The sequence below is a fragment of the Podarcis gaigeae genome (assembly GCF_964106915.1).
Source record: "Podarcis gaigeae genome assembly, chromosome: 8".
NCBI classification, from domain to species: Eukaryota; Metazoa; Chordata; class Lepidosauria; order Squamata; family Lacertidae; genus Podarcis; species Podarcis gaigeae.
Window position 1 is genome coordinate 39,924,048 of NC_139684.1, and position 26,596 is coordinate 39,950,643.

General features: G+C 46.5%; 1 protein-coding gene and 1 long non-coding RNA gene across 7 annotated transcripts in view; one reads left to right on the forward strand and one right to left on the reverse strand.

Annotated features, from left to right (window-relative positions):
- GSE1 (Gse1 coiled-coil protein) overlaps window positions 1-26,596 on the reverse strand; it is a 443,607-nt gene that overhangs the window by 307,165 nt on the left and 109,846 nt on the right. The window contains exon 2 of one of the 5 annotated variants that reach the window (XM_083752946.1): window positions 871-969. The exons of the other annotated variants lie outside the window; for them this stretch is intronic. Coding sequence (XP_083609072.1) covers window positions 871-969 — 99 coding nt within the window. The remainder of the gene's footprint in view (window positions 1-870; window positions 970-26,596) is intronic. 5 annotated transcript variants of the gene reach the window in all.
- LOC310850995 lies at window positions 4,968-10,070 on the forward strand. 2 transcript variants are annotated; one of them, XR_014567527.1, is made up of 2 exons: window positions 4,968-5,765; window positions 9,204-10,070. It is a non-coding gene; the product is annotated as an uncharacterized lncRNA (long non-coding RNA). The 2 variants fall into 2 exon arrangements; XR_014567528.1 differs by lacking the exon at window positions 4,968-5,765 and adding an exon at window positions 7,127-7,364.

The following is a 26,596-nucleotide window of genomic DNA, read 5'->3' on the forward strand; positions in this document are numbered from 1 at the left end:
AAAGAACGCTCTTAAAAAGACAAGCAACTGCAAAGCACAAACACACCAGGATTAAAATAATATAAAATAACATCCTTATAAAAACACTTGGCAAAAGTTTGCAGCAAGTTTGCAAAAAGTTTCCTACCCAGCCAGCAAATAATTTGTTCTTGAATAGACACCAGAAAATTGGGAGGAGGGCACGCCACAAGAAGTCAAGAAGGGGACTTAGTGCAGCTCTTCCTGCCCCCTACACACACCTTCTGTCCCAGAATTACATTAAGCAACTTGACCTTTGCAGCCCCTGAAACTGCTAGACCTTCTTGGCTGTCCCACCCATCCCCAACTTAAAAGGTTTGGACCAGTCCCGGCAATGAACTTCTGGAAGATGGGGGGGGGGGAGAGATTTCCTTCGCACCTGTCTTCTCTCACTCTCCCATCACAAGCAGACAGGTGCAGAATGTAAACTGAGCTTTAGTCAAAATTCCCTCCAGTTCAGGAGCCAAAATGAGGGGGCAGGCAGATCTGAGGTGGAACTGGGAAGCAGGTTGCTAGAGCAGCAAGTTAACAAAATATATTTCAGAGGATGAAACCAGAGAAAGAAAATGGCCTTGAAAGTCAGCAACAAGTTTTTTTGGGGGACACAATGGATTTCTAATTATTGCCATCACAGGAGAGTGGGAGAAAGAAAGAGAGAGAGAGAAGTATCATTTGCAAAACTTCTGCCCACCACCCATAAGACAGGGACCCATTAATGAACGCTTGAGCTTCTACAGGATCAGAAACCTGCAAGTGTCCGTCTGTTCCCCAAGAACCCCACAGCAAGCCCCTGGTAGGAAAAGGGAGGGGGTGTTGGACAATAAATGACATCAAAGGCTGCTTTGCACGTACCTTAGAAACAGAGAGAGAGAGAGATAGACACGGGGGAGCCGCCAATGGCAAAGGGGGTGCTGAGGACCAGCGCCAGCCAAAACCGTCTCCTGGAGTGGACTGCTGACAGATTAGAGATGGGGGGGGGGAGAGAGATCAAGAAAGGGGGTGGAAGGAGGATCACTGCTGTGGAGGGGGGAGGAATGGGGGAGCACAGGGGAGCCTCTCTGCGGACAGTTGCAAATCCCCTTTACAAATCTGGAACTGATGATAGTGGGGAAGGAAGGAAGGGAAGAAAAGGAGGGAGAGGAAATCTACAAACAAAATTCCCAGCCAGCAGCAAACCGCATACAGTGATGGATTGGCGGGGGAGGAGGAGGTTGCAAGGGGAGGCGGGGGACAGGACTGAAAGGGAATTTCCTGCAATTGCCTCGTGTTTGGGGTGACGTGGGGGGGGGGAGAGGAGAGAGAATGCACGGGAGGAGGGCGGATTTCTGAGTCAGAAGCAAATCAGAGGAGGCAAAGCAAGGCTGACACAACAAAGAGGCAGGAACAACAAAAGGAGCATATGGCCAGAGCAGCTACAGCCTGTAAATTAAACATAAAGGGGAGATTAGATAATTAATGAGGGCTCGCCTGCCTGCCTGCCTGCAATGCCCGCCCCCAAGGCAAGCAGGCAGGCCCAACCATTCCAGGCATGGGGGGCGGGGGCGGGCACTGATCTGGGGCACTGTGCCAATTGTGAGGCACCATGATCTGGGGAGGCACAAGCATGCATCTCCACACACAGCTGAAAGTTGTTATGGGGGGCTGAGAGGGAAACCACCTGTAAGGATGGGTGGGAGGAGGCAGGTAGGGTTATCTAATGTGCTGGGCTTCTCTTGAGAAACAGTATTAGCTATGAGGTGTTGGACTGGATCCCAAGTGAGTGGGGAGAGGAAGCCTTGCCTGCTGTGAAATCTACTTTAAGTTGACCCAATGAAATTAATGACCCAATGAAATTACTAATGTCTTCTGATTTCAATGCACCTACTCTGAGTAGATCTAACTTTAGATGCAACGGAATACTTGGCACCAACTGTGTGTGTACAACGTTCTGTATAGAATCAAAAAATGGAATGAGTTCTGCCAAGCGTCAAAACTATGACTGAAAGACGGCATCCTTTTCTATAGACCCTCTTGGTTGCTAAGATCAGTGGGGAGGTGTCCTCTTGGCAGTTCTCTGTGGCATTCTCTGTGGCAGCCCCTAAATTGTGGAATTCTCTTCTCACAGAAGTATGCCTGCCTGGTACCTTCTGCATACAGCTTACAGTACAGTGAATATAAATTTCTTTACCCTGACGTTTGACACCTGAGGTGTATATTTTCAGGACCAACCCTATTTTTGAGATTGCAAGTTATTTTAAACTGTTTTCAATATTGTGTTGTAACCTGCTCTGGGCCCTTAGGGTGCAGGGCAGGTAATTACGGTAATTAATTAATTAATTAATTAATTAATAATATGTTTCAATCTGACAGAAGTGCAAATACAGTCCAAAAAAAGAAAATGCACAGCACAATTCTATTATCACACAAGCAATCAGAATTCAGTATCCTGAGACTATGTTTTTTTTAAAGTTTCTAGACCTCATGGATATGCAGATAGGCTTGAAACTTTATGGTTATTCCTTTATCTCAAAAGCCAGATCAACTGGATTTACTTCTGAGAAAGTATGGTTAGGATGAGGCTGTAAGAAATGGAAAGTCCGTAAAAGTATCCACCGACACCCTTAATGTGACTCTACAGGCAATGCTAAAGATCAATGTTGCATCTGCAGCGGACAGAAGAAATCTGAATGGGAACAACCAGGTTGGCATGAACAACCAGCTGGATTTTTGCAGGTAGCTCTACTCACAAAGTAGCGAAAACATGAAAACAAATACTGCATAAACACCATATATTTAAAGTACATTACCCCTCAAATAGGGAGGGACGCGGGTGGCACTGTGGGTAAAACCTCAGTGCCTAGGACTTGCCGATCGTATGGTCGGCGGTTCGAATCCCCACGGCGGGGTGAGCTCTCGTCTTTCGGTCCCAGCTCCTGCCCACCTAGCAGTTCGCAAGCACTCTTAAGTGCAAGTAGATAAATAGGTACCGCTTTATAGCGGGAAGGTAAACGGTGTTTCCGTGTGCTCCACTGGTGCTGGCTCGCCAGCTGCAGCTTTGTCACGCTGGCCACGTGACCCGGAGGTGTCTTCGGACGGCGCCGGCTCACAGCCTCTAGAGTGAAATGAGCACGCAACCCTACTGGCCCGTACGGGCAGGGGTACCTTACCCCTCAAATAATCCTGAGAACTGTAGTTTATTCAAGGTTCTGGAACTGTAAATTTGTAAGAAGTAAGCGACAGCTCCCAGGATCCAATGGGAGTGAAAAGGTGCTCTAAATGTGCTTTAAATGTCTGGCATGTACATGTGTGAAATAAAGAAAACAATTCCAGATAACAATTTTTCATGCTGCTTGCTAATTTACGTCTGATAAGTTTTCAAGAGTGTCTCCTTCCTCACCTGAGACAGCTCACACAATGTGTGCACCACAAACAACTTATGGCAAATGCTGGCATACTAGCCTTTGGCACAATCTTTGCTCACAAGCACCATGGGCTACCAGTTGTAAAGTGGGTCAGAAGAGAGAAAGAGGGTGCTTCCAGACTGCTGCTATTTTCGGGTGGGATTCAAACACATACCAGCAAATTCACAGTGTGCAATTCTAGGTGATGGGGAGTTGTTTCAGAACAAACCTGCTTCCCCTGCCCACCTCTCTTGCAAAAATTAGACTGTTTGTGATAAGGAAAATGACAGGGAAATGCACTAGAAAGTGTGGGATAACACTGCTTGTAACCTCCTCATCTAACCTTCCCACAAACAAATCCAAATGAATGCCCATTAAATGGCAAATTTGGTCTTATCTCCCTGCAAACAAAGCAGGATGAATAAACAGGTTGTTTGGCAGCACCCAGAGACAGAAAAAGCACAAAGAAAAAAAGTTGTGTGTGTATTCCCTTCCTCCCTTTCCCCTCCCCACTACAACTCCCTCTCCCTTCCCCCTGCAGGGAAGCAGATGCTCTCCTAAATCCTAGCATTGAAGCTGGAGGGCAAGCAGGTGGGAAGCATATATCCAGGCCACTGATGGAAGACGGATTCATATTTCCATCCTCACACTATACTGACACCTGCTGGGACACAGGCAAGGTGTGTGTAGTACTCTCTTCTCCTGAGGTATCCAGCAACTGGTATTCAGAGGCATAGTACCTCCGACAGGGGAGGTAGAACAAAACCATCAGAATCAGTAGCCACCAATAGGCTTATCTTACAAACACACTTCTGCACATTTGAGAAGCTGCAAGAACACCCCATGGTCTATGGTTCAAGCGGCTAAGAAGATGCAGGCTAGGTACCTAGTAGATCCCACATAGGACATAAACATGTCTCTCTACACCCCTTACTCCTTTACCCCAGGAAGAAAACTAAAGCCTGAGCAAACTCCAAAACCTGGATAGGCTAGCATGTCAGTTGAGCTAATCAAGCAGATGCAGGATTTTTACTTATTTTTTCAAAATAGGGACTTGGAGCCATCAAGAAGAGGTGCCACAGAGTGCCCCAAACTGTAAAGCAGACAAATCTTTGCTCTTTCCATTTTATGTTATGCAGGGATGGAACACATGAGCAAAGCCTTTCCACACAGTCTATGTGTGGGCCATTTCTTCAGGGTCCGAATCGACTCGGCACAGTCTGTATAGCTCAAAGACTTTCTAAGAAGACTTTCCAACCGCACCCTTCCCTGACACGAGCTTTCGTTTAAGACAGTGCACATCACCTTATGACACCATCAATGTTTAAAATGGGAGATGGGAACTGTTTCTTTTTCAGTATTCCCTGGTGGGCATCTTTCTGGGGGCTGCATGCCAATGATGGATGGCGCCAGAGGTGGACCTACAGGTGTGACTCTTCCCTTTTTACAGTAACCTACAAACAGCAAGCCAGAGGCACGTGCACATCATCTCTATCCACACACAATGCAAATAAGAGGCATTATTTATTAATATAATTAGACTTATATCTAACATCCAAGGAGCTCAAGGTGGTGTATGTGGTTCTTTACCAGAGTTCAAGGACACATGAAGGAACTTAGGAAGAGTGAAGACCAGGGCCAGTGAGTGGGGGGCATGGTTTGGGTAGCATCCCAAGGGCCACATAGAGAGACCACATAGGGCCACTTCCATGCCTACCCCCCCCCCCCGTGGTTCACCAACCCGTTTCACAGCCACCCTCCATCACTAACCCTGCAACAGACTTTGACAAAATTCCTACACGGAAAAGCTTCTCTCTCACTCACTTCTTGCCCTGACTCTAGCAGAACCTTACACTCAACACCTGGGTCCAGGCCTCTGTAGTGCAAGCAAGCAGATGCCAGGAGGAACCTGAGCAGGACCCAGGCAGGCAGAAAAGAAAAATGCACACAAAACACACTCTCTCCACCACCACCCCTTTTGAAATGCAAAGAGTGTTTGTCCTGCCTCGGTCTATTCAAGTCCCTTCTACACTTTGAGTCAGATAGATGCACACAAAGGCAGTGGCAATGAAGGGGGCTGGGGAGGGGGGGCAAACACGCTCCAACCAGCCCTCGCTCCAAGCCCTAGCCTGTGCATTGTCCTCACACCAAACAAATGCGCCCATTAATCTCTGTCCCAGCGCTGGCACAGGGAAGGGGGGCTACCTTTCTCTCTCTCTCTCTCTCTCTCTCTCTCTCTCTCTGTGTGTGTGTGTGTGTGTGTGTGTTAATTGTCTCCTGAGCAGCCAATGACAGCCGGGGTGAGTCACAGAGCAGATGCTGAGCGCAAGAGTTCAAGAGAGAGAGGAGAAAAGGCTCCATGGAAATGTAGGCGATTTCTCTGCATGTCAAGATGGCTGTTAGGTCAACACGGAGGCTCTGTTTACTGAGCTGGGGGTATAGAAGCAGCTGTTCCTCCCATCCCTGAACATTTTTTTAAGGAGGCAGAAGCAGCAAAAACAGGGATTAGAGAGCGTCTGCAATGACTGGAAGCCAGCCGGGGATGGGGGGGGGGCATCCATTAGTCATGCAATATCTGTGGCTGCAGGGTGAGAGCCTGTTTGGTCAGAGACAGCCCTTGCTAGTTTCTCCATAGAGAGGGCTGAGACCTGCCTGGGGGTCATTCCTCTGGTTTGAGAACCCTAACTCCCAAATCTGAAATGGGGTGGTGTGGTTGCGAAAGCTGGTTGCAAGAGTAAAAGGATATAGCGCCAGCAGCCAAAACAACAACTGCTTGCCTATATCTCTGCATATGACAAAAATTGCAGATCCAAGGACGGATACATGTCACATCACATCATGGACTTACAAGTGATATAAACTGCCTCCCATTGAAAAATATTGCATCTGAGAGAATGAAAAGCAGAATTAAAAGCCTATCTAGGGTCTTTGATCTGTGATGGCTGTTTCATACATTCAAGTTGACTCTTGCTGAAGTCAGTCAATGGCAAATTGTTGTGTGTGAATGCACTTGGTGCACTGAGTGCCCCTGATCCACAGTTATGGAACACCTTCTTAAAAGTAGACTTTCTTCTAGAAGCATTCAAATATCTTCTCCTGGCTTATTTAAAGAGGCAACTATCAATCCAATTGCTACTGTGCTGCGTTTTATCCTCTATCATAAGAGCTTTAGGCTTGGTGTGTAACCTTGTGCCATGCCCTCAAGATAGAAATCTGAGCAAATCATCTATCCTGAGTCTATGAGGCTAGAGAGAACTTGCAACCTACAACTGAAGTACTTAGGATTCATCCAGGGATCCCGACAAGAGCCCCCCTTTCCTTGCTGGAAGGAACTTCAAAGTGCTTTCATCAAGCTTCTGACTAAATGCAAGATCATTGACCCTTTAGGACCCCTTGCCGCACAGAGGTGGTTTTTGCCATCCAGGTCATGGTGCATACGGGAAGTGCATGCACCACAGAAACGAGCCTTCACAGATTATTCCTGGTGTGCCTAGGCCTTCCATGATCCCTCTGTAAAGAGTGCTTTGCTTAGCTTGCTTCTCTGCTGCATACCCCAGCCCAGGATCCAAGCCTCAGAGGTCATTTTCCCCCATTGAGAAAAGAAAGGCCAGTGGACACAGACAACCCCCTTTGCAAAGGCAGCCGCTCTGTTGACATGCCAAAGGGTTCCTATGGCAACAATGGAATGTGAGGGGCAGCTGGCTTGATGGAGTCTGGATAAACAAAGGTGGAAGGCAGCGGCAGGCGGGGGCGGGGAGTGATAGGGCTGCCCTTCCAACTGGCTGTGAGGGCAAAGGTCGGAGAGTCGAGCATGGCGTGACCCCAACTGAGACATCGTTCCCAAAAGGGCCTCGGCAATCAGGAAGGGCAGAATGCAGGGAAGGGGACAGAGGGGGAAAGTCTAGGGTCTCTCCCCCCCACCCCACCGGCCACCCACTTCTTCCATGGTAGATAAAGATGTACAAGGCAAGAGACATTTCTGTACAACTAGCAAGACTAAAAAAAGGAAACTTTCAAGATCCTCTGATAGCACAAAACACATCTGAAAAAAACTTAGGATGTCTTCTCACTTTTATGTATTTCATTTTGTTTTAATATATTACATCCATCTGCATGGAGCTTAGGGTACAAGAAGGGCTCAAACACAGGAACATAAATAATATAACAGCACAAGAAAAGCCCTGAAGCTGGATCAGGCCATTGGGGGTCCATTTAGTCCATTCTCACAGTGGTCAATGAGATGCCTTTGGAAAGTCTACGAGCAGAAACTATGTTCTTAAACATAGCCATTGTGGCCAGTAGCCAATAGCTTTATCCGCCATCAATTTATCTAAGGTGACTGGAAACAATGTGGGGTGCAGGGAGAGTATCATGGTGTGTAACACCCACAGCCAGGTCATAAAAAATACCCTGCACCATCTTCTCACACAAGTCTATATGGACCCCAGCTTTGCTCACTGGTCATTTCCCAGGACAACTAATTCCCCTTTCCACTGACCCCTTTCTCTGTTGCATGCTCAAACATTAACTCTCCTGTCATGAGTTCAAAACTGGCAGAAGAACAGCTGGCTAGATTTTTCTACTATCTATGCTGTGCTCTTGATCAGAAATCCCTAGTAAATTACACAGCATATTGAGGGCAGACCCCTTCCTTGAACAAGGCAGCAACCAGTCAGGCGCTGGAAGGGAAAGAGCCTCCGCAAACCAAAGAATATGAGAAGAAGCATTTCTTCCTGGCACAGCCCCATGGGGACCTGCCCACAACACCTCTGTGACAGGCTCTTCCTGCCAGTGAGAGAGGGTCTCTGGCGGACCTGGAGCCAAGCAGAAAGCAGATGCCATTCCAAGAACCCTAGCAGGCTGTGCCGAGGGTAATAAGGCAGCAGATCCAAGCTTTGCTCCAGCTCAGACTGGCTGCTACTTTTATGAAGCCATTTACTCCCTGGCCCTTGTTCAGCTGCCAAGCTCAGACCTTGTTTGGGTCTCTTCCCCTAAAGGAGCTGAGTTGCCCAGAGAGGACGTGTCAGAAGAGCACTGGTGCATTTATTTAGACCGGGGCGCAGGGAATGTTTTTCAGTCCAATGTTCACACACCCTCCATGACAATTTTCTGAGGGCCACATGTCAGTGCGGCCCGAGTCAAAACTGGACAGAGCCATTCATGTACAATTTATACCTAGGATTGCATGAGCCTCATTTGCCACTGCATCACACTGCTGACTCTTGTTCAGCCTGTGGTCCCCACAGCTGAAAACCATTTTCAATGACCATTAAATCATTCCCAGTTAACATTTGTTGTTGTTGCTTTCTAAAAAGGTTATTATAAGTTTTTGCAGTGGTACCTATGGTTAAGAGCTTAATTCATTCCGGAGGTCCATTCTTAACCTGAAACTGTTCTTAATCTGAGGTACCAATTTAGCTAATGGGGCCTCCCACTGCCACCGCGCCGCTGGCACGTGAATTCTGTTCTCATCCTGAGGTAAAGTTCTTAACCCAAGGTACTACTTCCGGATTAGCGGAGTCTGTAACCCGAAGTGTTTGTAACCCGAAGTACCACTGTATTTAAAACAAAAACCCTAAAAATGACATGCACCACTTTCAAAGAGGCATCCCTTCCTTGCCTTTACAGTCAGACCAGAGAGGAATGCCTCTTCTGAATGTTCACACTACGACATTCAGTGATGTTACCTAAAAACAAAGCCTGCATTTTTTCCTTCCCAATTGCAGTTTTAGTCATATCCCAACTTATAAAAGATTTGGTCAACTGTGTGAGGTTCTTATTAATTGACTGTGATCTCTTTCATAGGGTAACAGCCCTCATGAGCATCACAAGCACTTTCCCAAACTAGTTCTGAAGTTCAGCATCAGCCACTGGGTACACACAAGACTTCTTCAAAGAACATGAGGCAACACCACCTCCACACTGCCCAGATGCCTGCCTGGTAGCTGCAGCTCGAGAATACAGTTCACTGTGCCTCCACAACATCTCTCTCTCTACGTAAGAGCCCAGGTTCTGGTTAGACAGGGATAACAGCCCTTCCCACACATACAGCCAAGAGAGGAACTAGAAGTCTGCAACTGCAACAGAATAACTAACCCAGCTTGAGAAAAGTGGCAGCCCTTAGGTCAGGTGTGGGAAACCGTTGGTTCTTCAGATGTCACTGAACTAAAATTCCCTGGCTGTGCTTGTTGGCTGGTGGGAGACACCAGTCTGGAGGAGCCCTTGCCTCAGTACATGGAGAGTTTGGGGAAACCAGCTGGGCTTCTCTGCCAGGCTGGAATTAATAGGAAGGGCTGAGGCATCCCTAGCATTGCCCCACACATTCACCCTCACCTCTCCCAAACATGAAACCCAGAGACAGGAAGTTTGTGGAGAGCAGCAAAAAGGAAGATTTCCTCCCACAGAGCTTTACCTGCTTTGTTTCTGCTTGACAGGTAGTTGTTAAAGGCACAGGAGTTGGGGGGGGGTGACGGAAGTCTGGCCAAAAGTGTTTGTAAACCTCTTCTGTTACCTTTTTCTTAAAGCGTCCTCTCTCTGCCTGGGATAACTCTGGGGGCTTCAATGTGTCTTGGGATAACAACCTCTGAACTCGCTTCAGCCTCTGAAATGTAAGTGCCAACTGTCTCTGTTTACCAGAGGCGGCACCTGTTTCCTGGCTTGTCCCTGGGGCAATTTTTAAAAAAAAATCAAAAAAAAAATCACTGCCCTATTTTTTCCTTTGTATGTTTTGACTTGCTAAAACATTGCTCTTGTGAGCTGAGCTGCCAGGAGAATTGCCAGCCATTCTGAAAGTTCATCTCCCTCTCCCGAATAGAGTATGCAGAAGTTAAAATCTCCAAGTTGGAGCTAGCAGAGTAGATGCACCTGGCCTTTAAATAAGCTTGCAAATAAGCCCTCAAAAATTACTAAATTGCCTACGGAGGTTCGTAAAGCTGCAGAATCTCTCAGGAGTTAAGATAAGCAGAGAGGGGCCCTCTTGGTAGTTCCACAACCCTCAGAAGCTTGGGGTGGAGGTGGGTCAAGAGACAGCTCCCTCTGTGACAGCTCCCAAATTGTGGCATTCTCTCCCCACAGCATGGCTTTTGGAAACTTCACTATACAAGTGCTGAAGACACACCTCTTTGCTCTGGCCTTTCTCACCTGAGATGAAAGGACCTGGCACTTTTTGCTAATGAAGACAGGAGCTGCTGGCTCAGAGTAACAACCCAAAGCAGAGACATACCTGGGGTCCCTTGTGCCCTTGGGCAAGGAGCTGTATTGGCACCCACCCATACCCCAGGGGGAGAAAATCTGAGAAGCAGGAAAAGTTGCCTGGACAGGAGGAACATGCCTCCTCAGGGCTGAATAGGGTGCCTGTGCTGCTCTCTGCCAGGAAGCCAGGAAGAGGGGAAACCCCTTTCCGTCCCCTCCAGCAGGAGTAGCTTTTCCTGCTGGAGATCCTGGCAGCAGATTTCTTCTGCAAGCAAAGCAGGTGCTAGAGTATTGTGCTGGGGGAGTGGGTGCTCCATGTGTCACAGGAAGACTCCAATGTCTGATAGGTTATTTTTGAGCCCCCAATGGGCTTCTGAAACAGCCTCAGGAAGCAATCAATGTGAGCTAATAGTCTTATTTCAGGGGTTCCCAAACTGTGGTCCATGGACCATACTCTCCAACATTTCTCCAATGAAAATAGGGACATCCTAAGGAAAGGTGAGACATTCCAGGTTCAAATCAGAAACCGGGACAGCTTCTCAAAATAAGGGATGTCCCTGTAAAATAGGGACACTAGGGTCTGGTGGACCACTAGCGGTCTGCAAGTTTCATTCAGGTGATCCTTGGTGTGTCTGTGGATTTGTGGCTGAAGACTGGAGCCGGCAATATCCACATTGATTTTTAATTGTTTTATTGCTTCATTTATTGTATTTTATGTATTACAATTTTAATTTTATGGAATTACAATTGCAACAACAAACAGAAATTATTAAGTGGTCCACCAAGACCCCAAGTAATTTTCAAGTGGTCTGTGGCGAGAAAAACATTGGAAACCAATGTCTTTATTTTCTACTTGGGAACTCTTACTTCCCTTTACACCCCCAAGTGGAGGAGATAGGCATTACAATTCCTTCCAAGGTCAATTTAATGATACCAAATGGTTAATTGCTGGGGCTCCAGCATAACTGGGAGCCTCTGTCAATAAACCTCAGATATGGGAGGAGGAACAATCTATGGTTAAGCCACAAAAAAGAAAAAAAACATTCTGCACATGTCTAGAGGCACTCTCTTCATATGTTCCAGTTTACAGGCATGGCACTGGGAAAAGGATATAGGGCTGACCCCTGAGTCAATTTAAGCTGGGTCTGGCATCATTCTTCTTTTTTGCTGTTTGGTCCAGGGAAGCCAGTTTCTTTGTATCACTAATCTTGCCATATGGGTTAAGTCCCTTTAATCCCTCTCCCTCCATATGGAACATAGGCCAAGCCCTAGAAAATCTGCTATAGGGAGGGGTGGAAACGTTCCTGTGGGCTTCTCTGTTTGCCCCTATTTTGCCTCTCTGCTGACCTCCTCAGTCTCACACAGCTGTTGCTTGGAGACCTTGCGGTACCCAGGACTGCACAGAAACACCCACCCACAGGTCTGGTTTCCAAGGCAATCACCTGCTTGTCTCCCAAAGGCAGCTGTCTTGGCCTTCGGCAAAACAGGCAGGTAAAACAAGCCAAAGGCCCCAGCTGTGTGTGCTTGGTGTCCTTCTCACACCTGTCAGCAACAACGCACCAGCCCCAGCCCATCTGTTGCTCGCTGTCTTCTGAGTTTTCCCTGTATGTGAGGAAGAGGGGTCTGGGAAACACTTCTCCTCTCAGCAACCCACCCCCCTCCACGGCTGCTTGCCAGTGCAGACCTGTCCTCAAGAGGCCACCATGGGAACACTACTGCAACCATCGCCCACTGTCATTCGTACTGAAAGAGTTCCACATCACACTCCACAGTGGTTCGAGGAATGGTGTGTGTGTGTTCTCCCTCCTGGAAATAATGATGTAGTGCTTTGAACTTAGAATGAGGAGGATAATTATGTGCTAGAATGAAAAGCAGGGTGGGGGTATATACTCCAAAATGAATTGAAAACTAAGCTGAAAGGACCAAATTCTGAAGCACTGAGCATTCATAGATCATCTGATGAAACACATGTAAATATGGCATCCGGCCTCCTCGGTTTGTTTGCTGGCAGATCCAGCCTGAGGGGACCCAGAACCATCCCAGACTACAGAGAAAGGCAATGGCAGGACAGCAGCAGAGAGCACATGCTGTTTGCACAGCCAGGACTCCAGCTCTCAGTGCTTCTAATTTTGTACTGATGTGCAAAACCAGCAGTGCGCGAAACGGCACCCTCAGAGGCACAGGCAGTCTGAAGCACAAGAATGCTTCAGAGCCCTCCCCAGCCAGAACTGGGGAGAGCTAAGCAAAAAGCTCCTTTCCCCCTACAGCCAGTCTCCTTGAGTTGCTCTTTCTATGAATGATTGGCCCAGATTGAAGGAGGTGGGTTGAGGCATACCCTGCCTTGGCAGCTCAGACAGGGCTCCCGGGGGACTAATACTGGCATGTAAATATTAGATCCTCATGTCTCCTCAGAGACCAATTACATAAATCATGGCAGCTCCCACAGGACTGCCAGCTTCCACTTACTGTATCATCGTTAACAGCTTATTAAGGAGCAGCTGCTCAAGGAGAGAGAGAGAGAGAGAGATGAAGAGAGAGAGGGGGGATCCATCTCCTCCTTGGAGCACCCCACCTCCCAATCCTGACAGTGCCACACCCAAATACATTTCATGCAATTAATCCCAGCCAAAGTGACAGAAGTATTTTTGAGTACTAATGAAGAATGGGCCATAGAGGCACTGTTACATGCTAAGGTAGGTCTTGGGCAAGAACCATGGCATTAAAAAGACATGGCATGCCAAAATCATATTGCTGAGGTGGAAAAGGTGCAGAAAGGGGCAACACCAATATTCAAGGAACTACAGCAACACACCTAGAGCAACATGTGATGCTTTTTAGTCTAGGCAAAAGGTGAGAAAAGGAGGATGTGATAGAGGCAGATAAGATCATGCATGGTGTGGAGAGAGTGGAGAGAGAAAAGTTTATCACATTACTAGAAACTAAAGGGCTCATCCAGTGAAGCTGAATATTGGAAGATTTGAGACAGACAAAAGGAATCATTCTTCACACAATGCTTAATTAAACTTTGGAATTTGTTCCCACATGGGGCAGTGATGGCCATCAACTTGGATAAGCTTTGAAAGATGATTAGACAAAATCATGGATGATAGCGCCATCAACTGCTACTAGTCTGATAGTTAGTTCCACCTCCACAGTCAGTGGTAGCATAGTTCTGAATGCCAGTTTTTGGAAATCGCAAATGAGGAGAGCGCAGTTGCACTTAGGTCCTGCTTGTGGGATTCCCAGAAAAAAATCTGGTTGGCCACTGCTTATCCACACTTCTGCTTCCCCACAGCTTTCCCCCAAGAAAACCCACAGTTGAGTGCTGAACTGAAACAAACAGCAATCAAGTTTTCCATGGACTGTCGTTCGTTTTGATTTGGCGCTAAAGAGTGGGTTTTCCAGGGGAATATGGCAAGGTTAAGGCAAAACCACCCCTGCTTTCTAGGCACAGGACAAGCAAAAGTGTGGATGAGCCCCAGAATGCTGAACAAGGTGATGGGTCATGAGCCTGATGTAGCCAGGCTCTTCTTATGTTTAAAAATATTATTTTGAAGGGGGCAGGGCAGACAGACCAGGCATGCCCTTATGATTTTAACAATGGTTTGATGGGCAAAAACCAGCTGAAGCAACCCTTTCACAACATAGAGATAAGCATTACTACTTGCTAATTTCTGCACATCAAGCGGATGTTGAAAGGTGCTGCAAATTTAATCCCAGCTGATTGCCTACCCAAGCCTTTCTCTACCCTCTCTGTCTCCCCCCTCAACAAAACAAAAAAGCTTTTTATTTCCTGTGTTGCTTTCTTTGGAGGAAAGGGGATGGCGGAGACAGTTCTTAAAAGTTATAGCCTCTTCTTCTTTACCCTCCCCACTAGGGATACATAATAAGAGCTGTCTGCCCATCTTTCTACCAGGTACAATTGAGCCTGCATTCTGCCAGAGAGCCCTCCAAATCGGATTACTCTGGCATTAAAAGGTGAATCTAATTTGGAGCTGCCACCCTTTGGCAGGAGACCCATTAGCTCTCCTTGTGCGGCTCCATCTAGGCTCTCCCAGCAGGGAAGCAGAGTCGTACAGAAAAGAGGGGGAGGAGGGGGAGGGGGAGGGGAGCCCAGCGGGGAGATTTGCTGCCTTCCATGAGCTGCTTTCAGATCCTGTCTCTTGCAGGCAGCTGGAAATGGATGAAGAAATGCTCAGGGCAATTAGGCAGTGGGGCAATATACATCACGGCCGAAACATCTGCTAATAATGTCTCTGGTGAGCCATAAAAGCCCAAGGTTTTGGCCCAGGAACATATAAGGAAAGAGGAAAGGTGGGAGGGAGAACAGCAGAGGGAAGTGAAGCTTGCCCCTTGTAAGAGATTGAAATAGAGCTGTCTGCATGCAGTTTCTCCCTGGCATTCCTCCACTCTGATGGAAGGCTACTTTTCCATCCAAATGTGTGCATGTGTGAAGGGGGATCTTAGTGGTAGGAACAAAACGTATTATTATTATTATTATTATTATTATTATTATTATTAAGCTGGGGAAAGGAAGGGGAGGAGTAAACAGTGTAGCAGGAGGACAATCTGCAAACTTGGTGTGAAGAACTGGATGCCACAGTAGAATTCCGGTGCCCTCTAGTGTTAGGCTCTGGCTACTACAGCAGCATGTAAGTGTTTTTAATGGTTTGCCTTACAAGTTCCAAGTTAAAGACTAACAGACTGATTGAGACAGAGGCTTTCGTGCAGCAGATGCATGAAAAGAGAGAAATGAAATAAAAGCAGTTAACAGTGGGGAAATGTAGAGAGAAATGTATTAGCTGTGGGGCTAAATACTAACCATGAACTTGGAAGGGGCACAGCTTGTGACATTTCTATGCAAAGCCCAAATGTATACAAGATTAGCACCCTGATCTCTCACAGCAACATTCCAGAGGGATAGACGTGTTTGTCTGCTATGCTTTTAATCAGCTGAAGCCAAGGTTTTCTCTACCACATAAGGAGAGTACTTGCTTTTATTTATTTATTTTACTTATTTTATAAAAATTACACACCACTTGATTATATCTTCAAAGCTTTGCACACAGAAGGTCTCAGGTACAATCCTTGGAGTCTCCAGTTAGAAGGAACAGGAGTTGCAAAAAGCACCCTGGAAAGCCACTGCCGGTCAGAGCTAACAATACTGACCCGGTATAAGGCAGCTTCCCATGTTCCTAAAGGGGCAAAATGTTTTCTAAGCAGTGACTCCCACAGTGAATGGTGCCTGTGCTTATCTGATTTGCACTTGAGGCTAGCACAGAAGAATTACAGACAGCCTCTTCTACTTTCCATGGACTTTTGGCCGTACTGCTTCTGATTTATTTTCCTATAAACACACATACACTTGTCAGCTTAGCATAGACAGTTCTTCTAATGAAATCAGCTCCAATCCACAAAAGCTTTGGCCCCAGTAAATCTGTTTTGCCTTTTAGGTGCCACAACACTAGTAGCAGTCTAATACGGCTAACTCCATGGAGATTTCAGCTTGTTTAACTTGCACTACAACTCACATAAGCCCCAAGCAGTGTGATCAGTGGGTACGGAAACAATCGTCATAGTAAGCAAAGGAACATAGGCATTATAAGAAGTCAGACCATTGGTCCACCTAGCTTAGTGTTGTCTTCACTGCCTGGTACCATCTCCCTCGAGTTTCAGGCAGCATTCTCTCCCAGCCCTACCTGGAGATTCCAGGGACTGAACCTGAGACCTTGTTCATGCAAAGCAGGTGCTCTAGCACTGAGCTACAGCCCTTCCCTGAAGTTTGCGAATCAGCTGTGACAGTTTGACCTCTTCCTGTGCAGTTTAGGCTTTATTCTGCCAGAGGGCCAACCAAATCAGATTAGCATTAAAAGGTTAATCAAATTTAAGATTCCACAATTCTGCAAGCTTTCAAAGTCCTACCCCCCCCCCCGCCCCTCAACCCAGCAGGAAAACTTTACATGAAGATTGCTATGCATAGAAAGCAGGACTTGCATGAAACTGCCATCCACAGAAAGTAAGACTTAGAACCCCAAGACTTAGAACTCCAGAAGCAAATCTGTGTCTCTGTCCCCCTCTCTCTCTGATAACACTAGAGTTCAGTGTTGGAAGATTCAGGGCAGGCAAAAGAAAAATACTTCGTCACACAGCCTATGGTTAAACTATGGAATTTGCACCTGCTAGAACAGGCTTCCTCAAACTTGACCCTCCAGATGTTTTGAGACTACAATTCCCATCATTCCTGACCACTGGTCCTGCTAGCTAGGGATCATGGGAGTTGTAGGCCAAAAACATCTGGAGGGCCGAGTTTGAGGAAGCCTGTGCTAGAAGTAAGGATGGTCATCAACTTGGATGGCTTTAAAAGAAAGGTAAACAAATTAATAGGAATAAGGCTGCCAATGGCTACTAGCCATGATGCATATGTTCCACCTCCACTGTTGCTTTGAATTACAAGTGGGGAGAGAGCTGTTGTGCTTAGGTCTTGCTTTGGGGATCCCATAGCCCTCTGGTTGGCTATTCTGAAACAGGATGCTGGACTAGATGGGCCCTTAGCCTGACCCAGCAGGCTCTTCTTACATTCATATGCTCTGTCTGTCCCAACCCAGTTAGAACCCTGCACACACATATACCAGACTTGCCATAGGTTACATAACGTTTGTCTTTCAAAACACCCACTCACACCAATAGGCCAACACTTGGCAGATGGCATTTGTAAGAGAAACACAAAGCACTGTTTCTCAGTCCATATGCACAGAAAGGCATAATAACAAGAAAGGGAAAGAAACACTGAAATAACACAAAAACATAATGAACTTTTGGTTCTCAACTGAAAGCCAGCATGCTCTCTCTCTCTCTCTCTCCCTCTCTCTCTCCCTTCCTTCACAAATTCCATAGCATGCAGCATAGAGCTCCCAAGATACTGGTCAATGCTCTAGCATGGTCTTTTTGCTTACATTAGCACCATAAACTCACAGGTCCTGAGCCTCTTCCCTCTCTTTTATATATTTAATAAAGTCAACCCAGACAAAAATTACATTTATATCCCACCTTTCCTCCAAGGAGTTCAAGGCGGTGCCATGGTTTCCCCCCTCCCTATTTTATCCCCACAACCCTGCGAGGGAAGTTAGAGCGAGAGATAATGACTGGTCCAAGTTCACCTGATGAACTTTACAGCTGAGTGCAAGTTTGAATCCTGGTCTCTCAAACCTAGTCTGACACTCTAACCACTGCACCACACTGGATAAAAAGTGTCTTTTCTTAATATCCCTCTGTGTAAATTGAACTTTTTGTGTTAGCTTTTCTGACATTTGTAAATCAAATGGGGAGGGAATTTAAAAACCTCTTAAAATGGTCTGACAAGTACCTGTGAGATCACAGGTGACTCTTCCTCTTTCCTGCTCGCCAGGCAAGCCCTCTCTCTGCCCACTACTATATACCGTAGCTATAAATGCATTTATTCTGGTCTGGAAGCCCTCTGAGGTTATATCATATAGCCAAGGAAGGTCAGGAGCACTCGTTTGAGAGTCTGGGGATACAACACAATACTTTCTTACATGTCCCACTTGCATAAGAACAATAAAAATGACAGTATAATATGTTGGTAGCAATATACCGGTACTCAGCAAAGATGGGGCATAGCCCTCTCCACTCCAAAGCCATTATAAGGAGAGGGGGGAAACCTTGTGACTAAATGTCTCAGAGCATGGACACAATTTCCTATCCTGGTGCTAAAATCTCATCTCACAGGCCTAACTCTCACAAACAGAGAATGGAGTGCTACACCTGTTCTCGGATGGTACCACTTCAGACTACCAGTGGGGCCTTCCATAGTTGAATGCTAAAATAAACAAAAAATACCCCCCAACACACACATACACATATATAAAGAAAGCTAGCATGTCAAAAAGAAGAGTTCTTCCTGACATTCTAGTTTGCTTGGTGCATGATGTTTGTTTCAGTTTGCATGAAGGAAAATCTTGTCAACAGCTCTGTCACAAATTGACCCTCATTCTTTGTGAGAACAAGGTCACCAAAGAAATCAGGAACCAGGAGCAGAGAAGAAGCAAAAACTGTGACACTAAGGCTGGGGGATGAGGGGCACACAGTTTTAGGCAAATGCTCTTGTTTCTACTCCTTGACAGACTACATGCTGGAGGTGACCATAAAAGACAGGCAAACAAAACATACTTGCATAATCATTGACACAATGGCCTTTGCCTCTGTTCTCCCAGAGATAGACTCTCTCTATCTAGGCAACTGTAAGCAGCCCCATGAGTATTGATGGGGGAAGAACCACTGGCTGAGATGGGGCTCTCTCTCTAACAACATCATCTCTTAGCGCCACCTCTGCAGACACACAAACATTTTTTTCCTAAGCTGCCTTTGAATAGTGTTGAGGAGGACCACTCCAGGGAAGCCTTCCCCAACTGAGTGCCCTTCAGATGGTTTGGACTACAACTTCCATCAGTCCCTGGAAGAGATAGGTGGCTCCATCCATGCTATGGGAGGGAGTTGCATACACAGGGAGCAGAAATTACATATATGGGATCAAGAAACCTTCAGTTGGCTGAGGGTATCAGAGTTGGAGGAGCAGAGATTATCACAGGGATTGAATGATTTAGATTATTTATATCCCACCCTTCAGACAGGCCACAGAGCAGTTTACAACCAAAACAAGAAAAGAATACCTAAAATCCATATAAAAAACAATCTTTTACAAACACAAATTAACAAAAAAATTAAATGGCAGTTACTAGTAGCAGCAATCAGGTTTCTCCTCTGCTAAATGCTACAGAGTGAGTTGCACATGCAGGGAGCCATCCCTGAAAAGGCCCTTCCCTGGCCCCTCATACCATGGACTTAATCCTGTATAGGGGAGACCAGCAAGAGAGCCTGATCTGCTGATCTTAAAGAATGGGATGTTTGATATGGGAGAAACTATACAGAGAGAAACTGGAGATATGCACCTAAGGAGAGACTGCTGGAGCAGGCTCCCCCATCCCACCCTCTCTCTCATAAAATGTATATGGAAAGTACCATCTTAAAAGGGTGAATTCCACATTCTCTCACACAGATAGAAGGGATGCCTCTTCTGAGATGCTGCCTTTTGTAGCACATGCCTACATGTGCTTATGTAGCCCTCCCCCGCCCCCAAATAGAACTGTGTACTTTTTTCACATGCCAATTTAAGCTGCACTCCTAGGTATACTAGGGACGTGGGTGGCACTGTGGTCTAAACCACTGAGCCTTGGGCTTGCCGATCAGAAGGTTGGAGGTTCGAATCCCTGCGACAGAGTGAGCACCCATTGCTTGGTCCCAGCTCCTGCCAACCTAGCAGTTCTAAAGCACGTCAAAGTGCAAGCAGATAAATAGGTACCGCTCCGGCGGGAAGGTAAACAGCATTTCTGTGCGCTGCTCTGGTTCGCCAGAAGTGGCTCAGTCATGCTGGCCACATGACCTGTATGCCGTATGCTGGCTCCCTCAGCCAATAAAGCGAGATGAGCGCCACAACCCCAGAGTCATCCATGACTGGACTTAACAGTCAGGGGTCCCTTTACCTTTTACCTAGGTACACTTACTAAGGAGCAAGCCCCACTGAGCTCAAGGACCAGGATGTAAACATGCTTAGGGTTCACACTGAAAACCAATTCATTAACTGAGTAATCGACTAAAACTCATATAATTAATCAGCTGAGGAAGTTCATTTGCCAGGCAAAACAGCGCTAATTATAATGTAGTAAACACACACACACACACAAAAGCTGCTGGTCTATGAAATGTATATGAGCACTTGGGCACAGTAATGAATTTCTGGAAAGTGAAGATGTGGCCCAGGGCTGTCTTTAAATTGCAACTTCCAATCTAGAAGCTTCTGTTCCAAGGTTTGTGGGGCCCAGCAATCACAGTCACAAAGGAAGCTGCCTTAAAACACACCAGCCTGGCTCTACACCTCTCCAGGTTCTAAGGCAGAGAAGTTATTTCCCCTTCACCAGTTACCTGATCCATCCATTAGGACCCTCTCTTACTAATGAGGGGTAGATACACAGTGCACGCTCAAAAAGCTACTGGAGCTGTATGCACAATGCATGCATTTAAAGAACCCACCCACCGAATCCAGGAAACTGTAGTCTGCCTCTCACACAGCAACAATTCACAATACTCTTAACAAACTATAGTTCCCAGGACTCTTTGGAGGGGTACTTTAAATGTACGTATGGTGTGTGCACAGCCCCTGTGTCTTTTTCAGTATGCACTATGTATCTAATTATATTAAACCGATCAGAAGGTCGGCGGTTTGAATCCCCGCGACGGGGTGAGCTCCTGTTGCTCTGTCCCAGCTCCTGCCAACCTAGCAGTTCAAAAGCACATCAAAGTTCAAGTAGATAAATAGGTACCACTCTGGCGGGAAGGTAAACAGCATTTCCGTGCGCTGCTCTAGTTCGCCAGAAGCGGCTTAGTCATGCTGGCCACATGACCCAGAAACTGTATTCCAGCTCCCTCGGCCAATAAAGAGAGATGAGCGCCGCAACCCTAGAGTCGTCTGCGACTGGACCTAATGGACAGGGGTCCCTTTACCTTTACTTTTAAGCCACATATAAGTTTACATTTACATATCTTCCCCTCACTAGGGGCCTGGGAACTGTAGTATGCCCCTCATACAGCTACTAGCTACACTTCCCAGCATATATAACAAACTAGTTTCCCATATTCTTGGATGGGGGGAGTGTGCTTTGAATGTGTACTCAGACTAAATTTTATCCCATTTTAGTCCTACTCAGGGTAGATCCATTAAAGTGAATGAAGAAGACTGTTGTAGTTTCATTCATTTCAATGGATCTACTCTGCATAAATGTCAGTTGAAGCACTTTCTTCTTCATAATGGCTTCACACATTCCAAGGCAGATTCCTGGCATCGATCAAAGCTTCCGGGGCCAAGCCCCTACTTCCCCTCCATGAAGCTGTAGAATTTAATCATCCAGCTGTTTTTAGAAGCAGATATATAGACATCTGGCAGAGAGACTGGATCTAAGAGGAATGCTAGTTCAGTGTGTCCTGTGAGGCGGAGGTAGCAGGACTAGATTACTTTGAAGGTCCCCTTCCAATTTGAGAATGCTCTGGATTCTCTCAAGAGCCACAATATTATGGATACAAGGGTGGCTTTGTTTTAAAAAAGTAACTGATTTTGTTTGTTGCTTTGAAAACTTTTTTAAAAACCTGATAGCTGCCTTGAACAATGGCTACAGGAGGCAGTGGTTTTTAGAGAGAGAGAGAGAGAGAGAGAGAGAGAGAGAGAGAGAGAGAGAAGGTAAACTCTCTATAAGGCAGAGGTAGCCAACATGGTGCCCTCAGATGTTGTTGAACTCCAGCTCCCATCCGCCCCAGCTAGGATGCCCAATGCTCAGGGATGATGTGGGCTGTAGTCCAACAACTGGAGGGTACTCCATTGGCCAGGGGTCGCCAACGTGCAGCCTAGGGGCCGGATGCGGCCCATGAAGGCTGTTTTACTGGCCCACGAGCCGCCCCCCCAACCAAACTGCCCACTCAGCGAGTCCCCAGCGTGCTGCGCTAAACTGGCGTGGCACAGTGCGGGGACTCACCGAGCGGCGCTGGAAATTGCTTCTGCGCATGCACAGATACCAAACATTGTGTCTGCGCATGTCCAGACGCCCAAAATTGCTTCTGTACAGGCGTGATTTTTGGTGTCTGGGCATGCACAGAAACAATTTCTGGCGCCGTGGACATGAGCAGATGCGATTTCCAGTGTCACACTGCACCAGTCCGGCCCACAAATTATCTCTGTGGGAGTGATCCAGCCCATGGCCGGCAAACCTTGCCGACCCCTGCCACTGGTTATCCTTGCTGTAAACTGTTCAGGCCATCCTATAGGGGTTGTCCAGAAGATGCTGCAAATGAGTGTTCCCTCTCTTACAGGAGACAAAGTGCCTTGAAATCAAGAGTGACAATCAACAAGGCGACCCTAGAGGCTGGTAATTACTTACTGCTCAATAAAAGCACCACCCCCACTCCTTGCTGTGAGTGGGAGGGGCCAAGAGGAAGCCGCCCCCATCTTCCTCCTCCTCCTCCTTTTATGCCTTGCATCACAGGAACTGTTAGTCAAGTCAGGCTGCAGAGACACCATCCATTTAAAGCACATTTCCCAGTCCCAAAGAATTCTGAGAACTGTAGTTTATTAAGGGGCGCTGGGCATCATAGCTCTGTGTGGGTACACTACAGTTCCCAGGATTCTTTAGGGCTGTTGTGTGCTTTAAAAGTATATTGTGTATGCAGCTTCCACATGGTTCAAAATGAAAGAGGAGACACACAGACACTCCTCTTGGGTACCAGCCTGTATTGCGCGCACACACACAAACAGGCCAGTCCTCCATGGGATCTGTTGCTGAGGATAAGCAGGCAGTGGCTGCTCTAGTCCAGGTACAGACCTGCTTAATAATGTCACTGCCAAAAAGAGAAAGGCAAAAAAATGAGTGAGAAAGGCAAGGTCAAAACAAACACTCAGACAAATGTGGGTCATGCCAGGCCTGACCAGCTCAAAAATAGTCAGTGGTTGGAATGGGACTCGGGAGAGAAAGGGCAAAGCTATGCCCCAAGGAGCAAACAGTACAACCATCACAGGTGAAATAAAGGCAGAATTAGGGCTCTGTGCATGCTGCAATTAAAAACAACAATGAAAGTCTGCAACAACATAACCTAATTCTGTGACCTGCATAAGGTCCCCTATCTCCCATTTCTAGTCTTTGTCATCATGCATGTGGGCATTGTTTTAAGGAACCTGTTAAGTTCTAGAAAACTCAAAGTGTATATTATTTACAGTTGAGGGGGGAGGGAATATCAGAGCCAAAACTGGCATCCACACAGAATATAAAGACCTCCCTTTATTTATTTATTTTAAAAAGGAAAAGAAACAAGAAAACATTCCCCTTTTAAAGATGGGAAGTAAGGTGGTTGTGGGAGCCATCTTTTGCTATTTCTCCTTGACCTGCGACTCCAGAAATCTTTAAGATAAATCACCTTAGCAACTTTAAACCATTACACTGGACAAGCTGGGCAGAGGGGCTCTGAGTATGATGGAGGGTGTAGGGAGAAGAGGAGAATGGAATTCTGTTGAAATCGGAGCCAGCTGCTCTCTGGCTCTTGCTGACAGGGAGCAGTCAACTCCTGGGAGAAAGATTGCTCACATTCCTGCGCTTCCCAAGGCTCTTGGCTACGCTCAGCCACAACAAAGGGCAGGCGGAGCGCCCAGGATGAAGAAAGGAAAGGAAAACATGCTAAGATATTCCATCTTTCTCCTTGCTCCCCCACCCACCCACAACTCACACTGACGTTGTTTTTTTCTCCCACTTTCAGGAGACAACAAATTTTGGGAGGTTATGGAGAACATGGCTGACATGCATATAATTCTAATGTCTATCTTTTCTCCTTCCTGCATGGAAAAAAGGGCCTCTCAAAACTCACCTTTGCTCATATTCATTATGTTTTCCTAACAATCAATCCAGATGAACTGCCCAGGTAGAAAATTGAGCTGGCCAAGACAGCCTTCTTCCTGCTCCACATCCTCTAAGTGTTGATTGACTCCCACTCCCATCAACCCCAATTGATGTGGGCAGTGGACAAGGATTTTGGGAGTTGGAGTCCTACAACATTTGGAGGGTACCAGGTTGTGGAAGCCTGTTCAGGATCAAAGCAAAAAGTACAGCCTAGTCTCTCCTCCACTCACAGTCAGATTTGTTGTTTACCTATATGATCGTCAAGAAATCTGAATGGCAAGGTAATACTAGAATCCCAAGGGATATTCCATAAAGGTGAAAGTTGGAAGATTCATGGAAGGCAGGCAGAGAGACTTCTTCACACAGCACATGGTTAAATGATGGAATTCACTAAGGGAAGATGGATTAATGGCCACCAACTTAGATGGCTTTAAAATGAGTTTAGTCAACATCACAAAGGCCAGGGGTAGGCAACCTAAGGCCCATGGGCCGGATACGGCCCAATTGCCTTCTCAATCCAGCCCATGGATGGTCCGGGAATCAGCGTGTTTTTACATGAGTAGAATGTGTGCTTTTATTTAAAATGCATCTCTGGGATATTTGTGGGGCATAGGAATTCATTCATTCCCCCCCCCCAAAAAAAATATAGTCCAGCCCACCACATAGTCTGAGGGACGGTGAACCGACCAATGGTTGAAAAGGGTTGCTGACTCCTGACAAAGGCAAAGCTATCAACCAATGGTCACTAACCCCAAGGGCTATGTTCTCCCTCCAGTGTCAGAGGTAGTATGCCTCCGAATGCCAGTTGATGGGAATCACAAGTTGGGAGTGTTACTGTTGCACTCAGGTCCTGCTTATGAGCTTCCTAGTGCGGAAACGGATGGGCCACTCTGAGAACAGGATGCTACACTAGATGGGACTCTGGTCTGATCCATCAGGGCTCTTCCAGTCTTCTTAACCTCAAGCAAACTACTCTTGCTCAGCCTCCACAGATGACTTGGTGCCTATAATCTCAAGTCTTTTCTCAAGTGACAGGCACAAAGCTAGGCCCTGGAAACCCTTGCAATAATACTTTCCAGATCAGCCTCTATTATATTATTATTATTATTATTATTATTATTATTATTATTATGAGCTAGTTTGTGGTTAGAGAGTTGAGCTAGGACCAGGGAGAACCAGGTGTGTGTGTGTGTGTGTGTGTGTGTGTGTGTGTGTGTAAAATTACTATCCCTTAACAGCTTGGGGCCAGTTTACCTGCGAGATTGCCTTACCCCATATATGCCCACATGATCGCACCGTTACAGGTACAACATCATACGCATTCTGCATTTGTAAGAAATACATCCTTTAGTGTGGCAGCATACACACTTTGGATCTCCCTGCTTTTTAGCAAGTGCCTTCACAGTACTCTCTTCTTGGCACCTGCTAGAAACATTTTTCTTTAGGCAAGTCTGTCCAGACATGCAGAATGTTGGCATGTGCTTTTATCTGGTTTTGGTTTTTTTTAGCTGACTGATTATTTTAATTATTTTTTGAAGGTTTTAAATTGTTTTTAACTTCTCTTTTACTGATAATTTCATTGCTTTATTCCTTTTGTAAACCACTTTGAGTTTTTTATTATTTTAACAATCAAGCAGCATATAAATTTTATGAAATAAATTGTTATTGTTTCTACAACATTTCTACGCTGACAACAGTTCCTTGGCATTGCTATTTATGGCTCAGAGCAGCATATTCTGGTGGCCGTGGTCTGCTACAGGCCACAGCTAGTATAGCTGCTTCTCCTGACACACTCCCTTTCCTTCAGTAAAGAGGGCCAGCTTAAGGATTGCCATCTTCTCACCAATGCTTGTGCTCATGGGTGAGACTCATGCAGCTTTAATAGCTGTTTAAGAACCAGAGACTGAGGTGGTAAAGATTTTATGGCCAATGGCAAGCTTCTTATCACTTGGATGTTTTTGCTACTCACACACAGCTGTTAAAAGTCACAGGAGCTGTGCCGGGGGGGGGGGGGGGGGAGTTGGCAACCTTAGGGGCAAGGGGAGGAGGACTGGAAGCTTGTTGCAGTAACACATTAAGTGGACCATATTGCTACAATGCATATATGTTACAAGATCACAGAGGGAACCCCAGCAAAACCACCAGCAGACACACACACGCACACGCACACACACACACCACACAAACTCCAGCCCTCCAAGTCTCTCTCCCCCCCCCCTCTTGGTGCTCTCTCTCCATCACCCCCCCCCCCACGGCCCCCTCCAGCATTCCTGCAAGGTAACGCAAAGTTAGGAGCAAGCAGGAAGACAATATAAGGACTATGCAGCCTCCCCTCCACCAGATGTGCATTAATAAGGCAGCTGCCCTCTAAGCTAATAAGGTCAGTTACTGGCTCCAGCGAGACGAGCAAACAAGCCGGGTCTTGGCAGTCGTACAGCTCTGGCTTGGCACTCGCTGCACTTCGGCTTCCTGAATTCTTGAAGCATCAAGAGCGGCAAAACG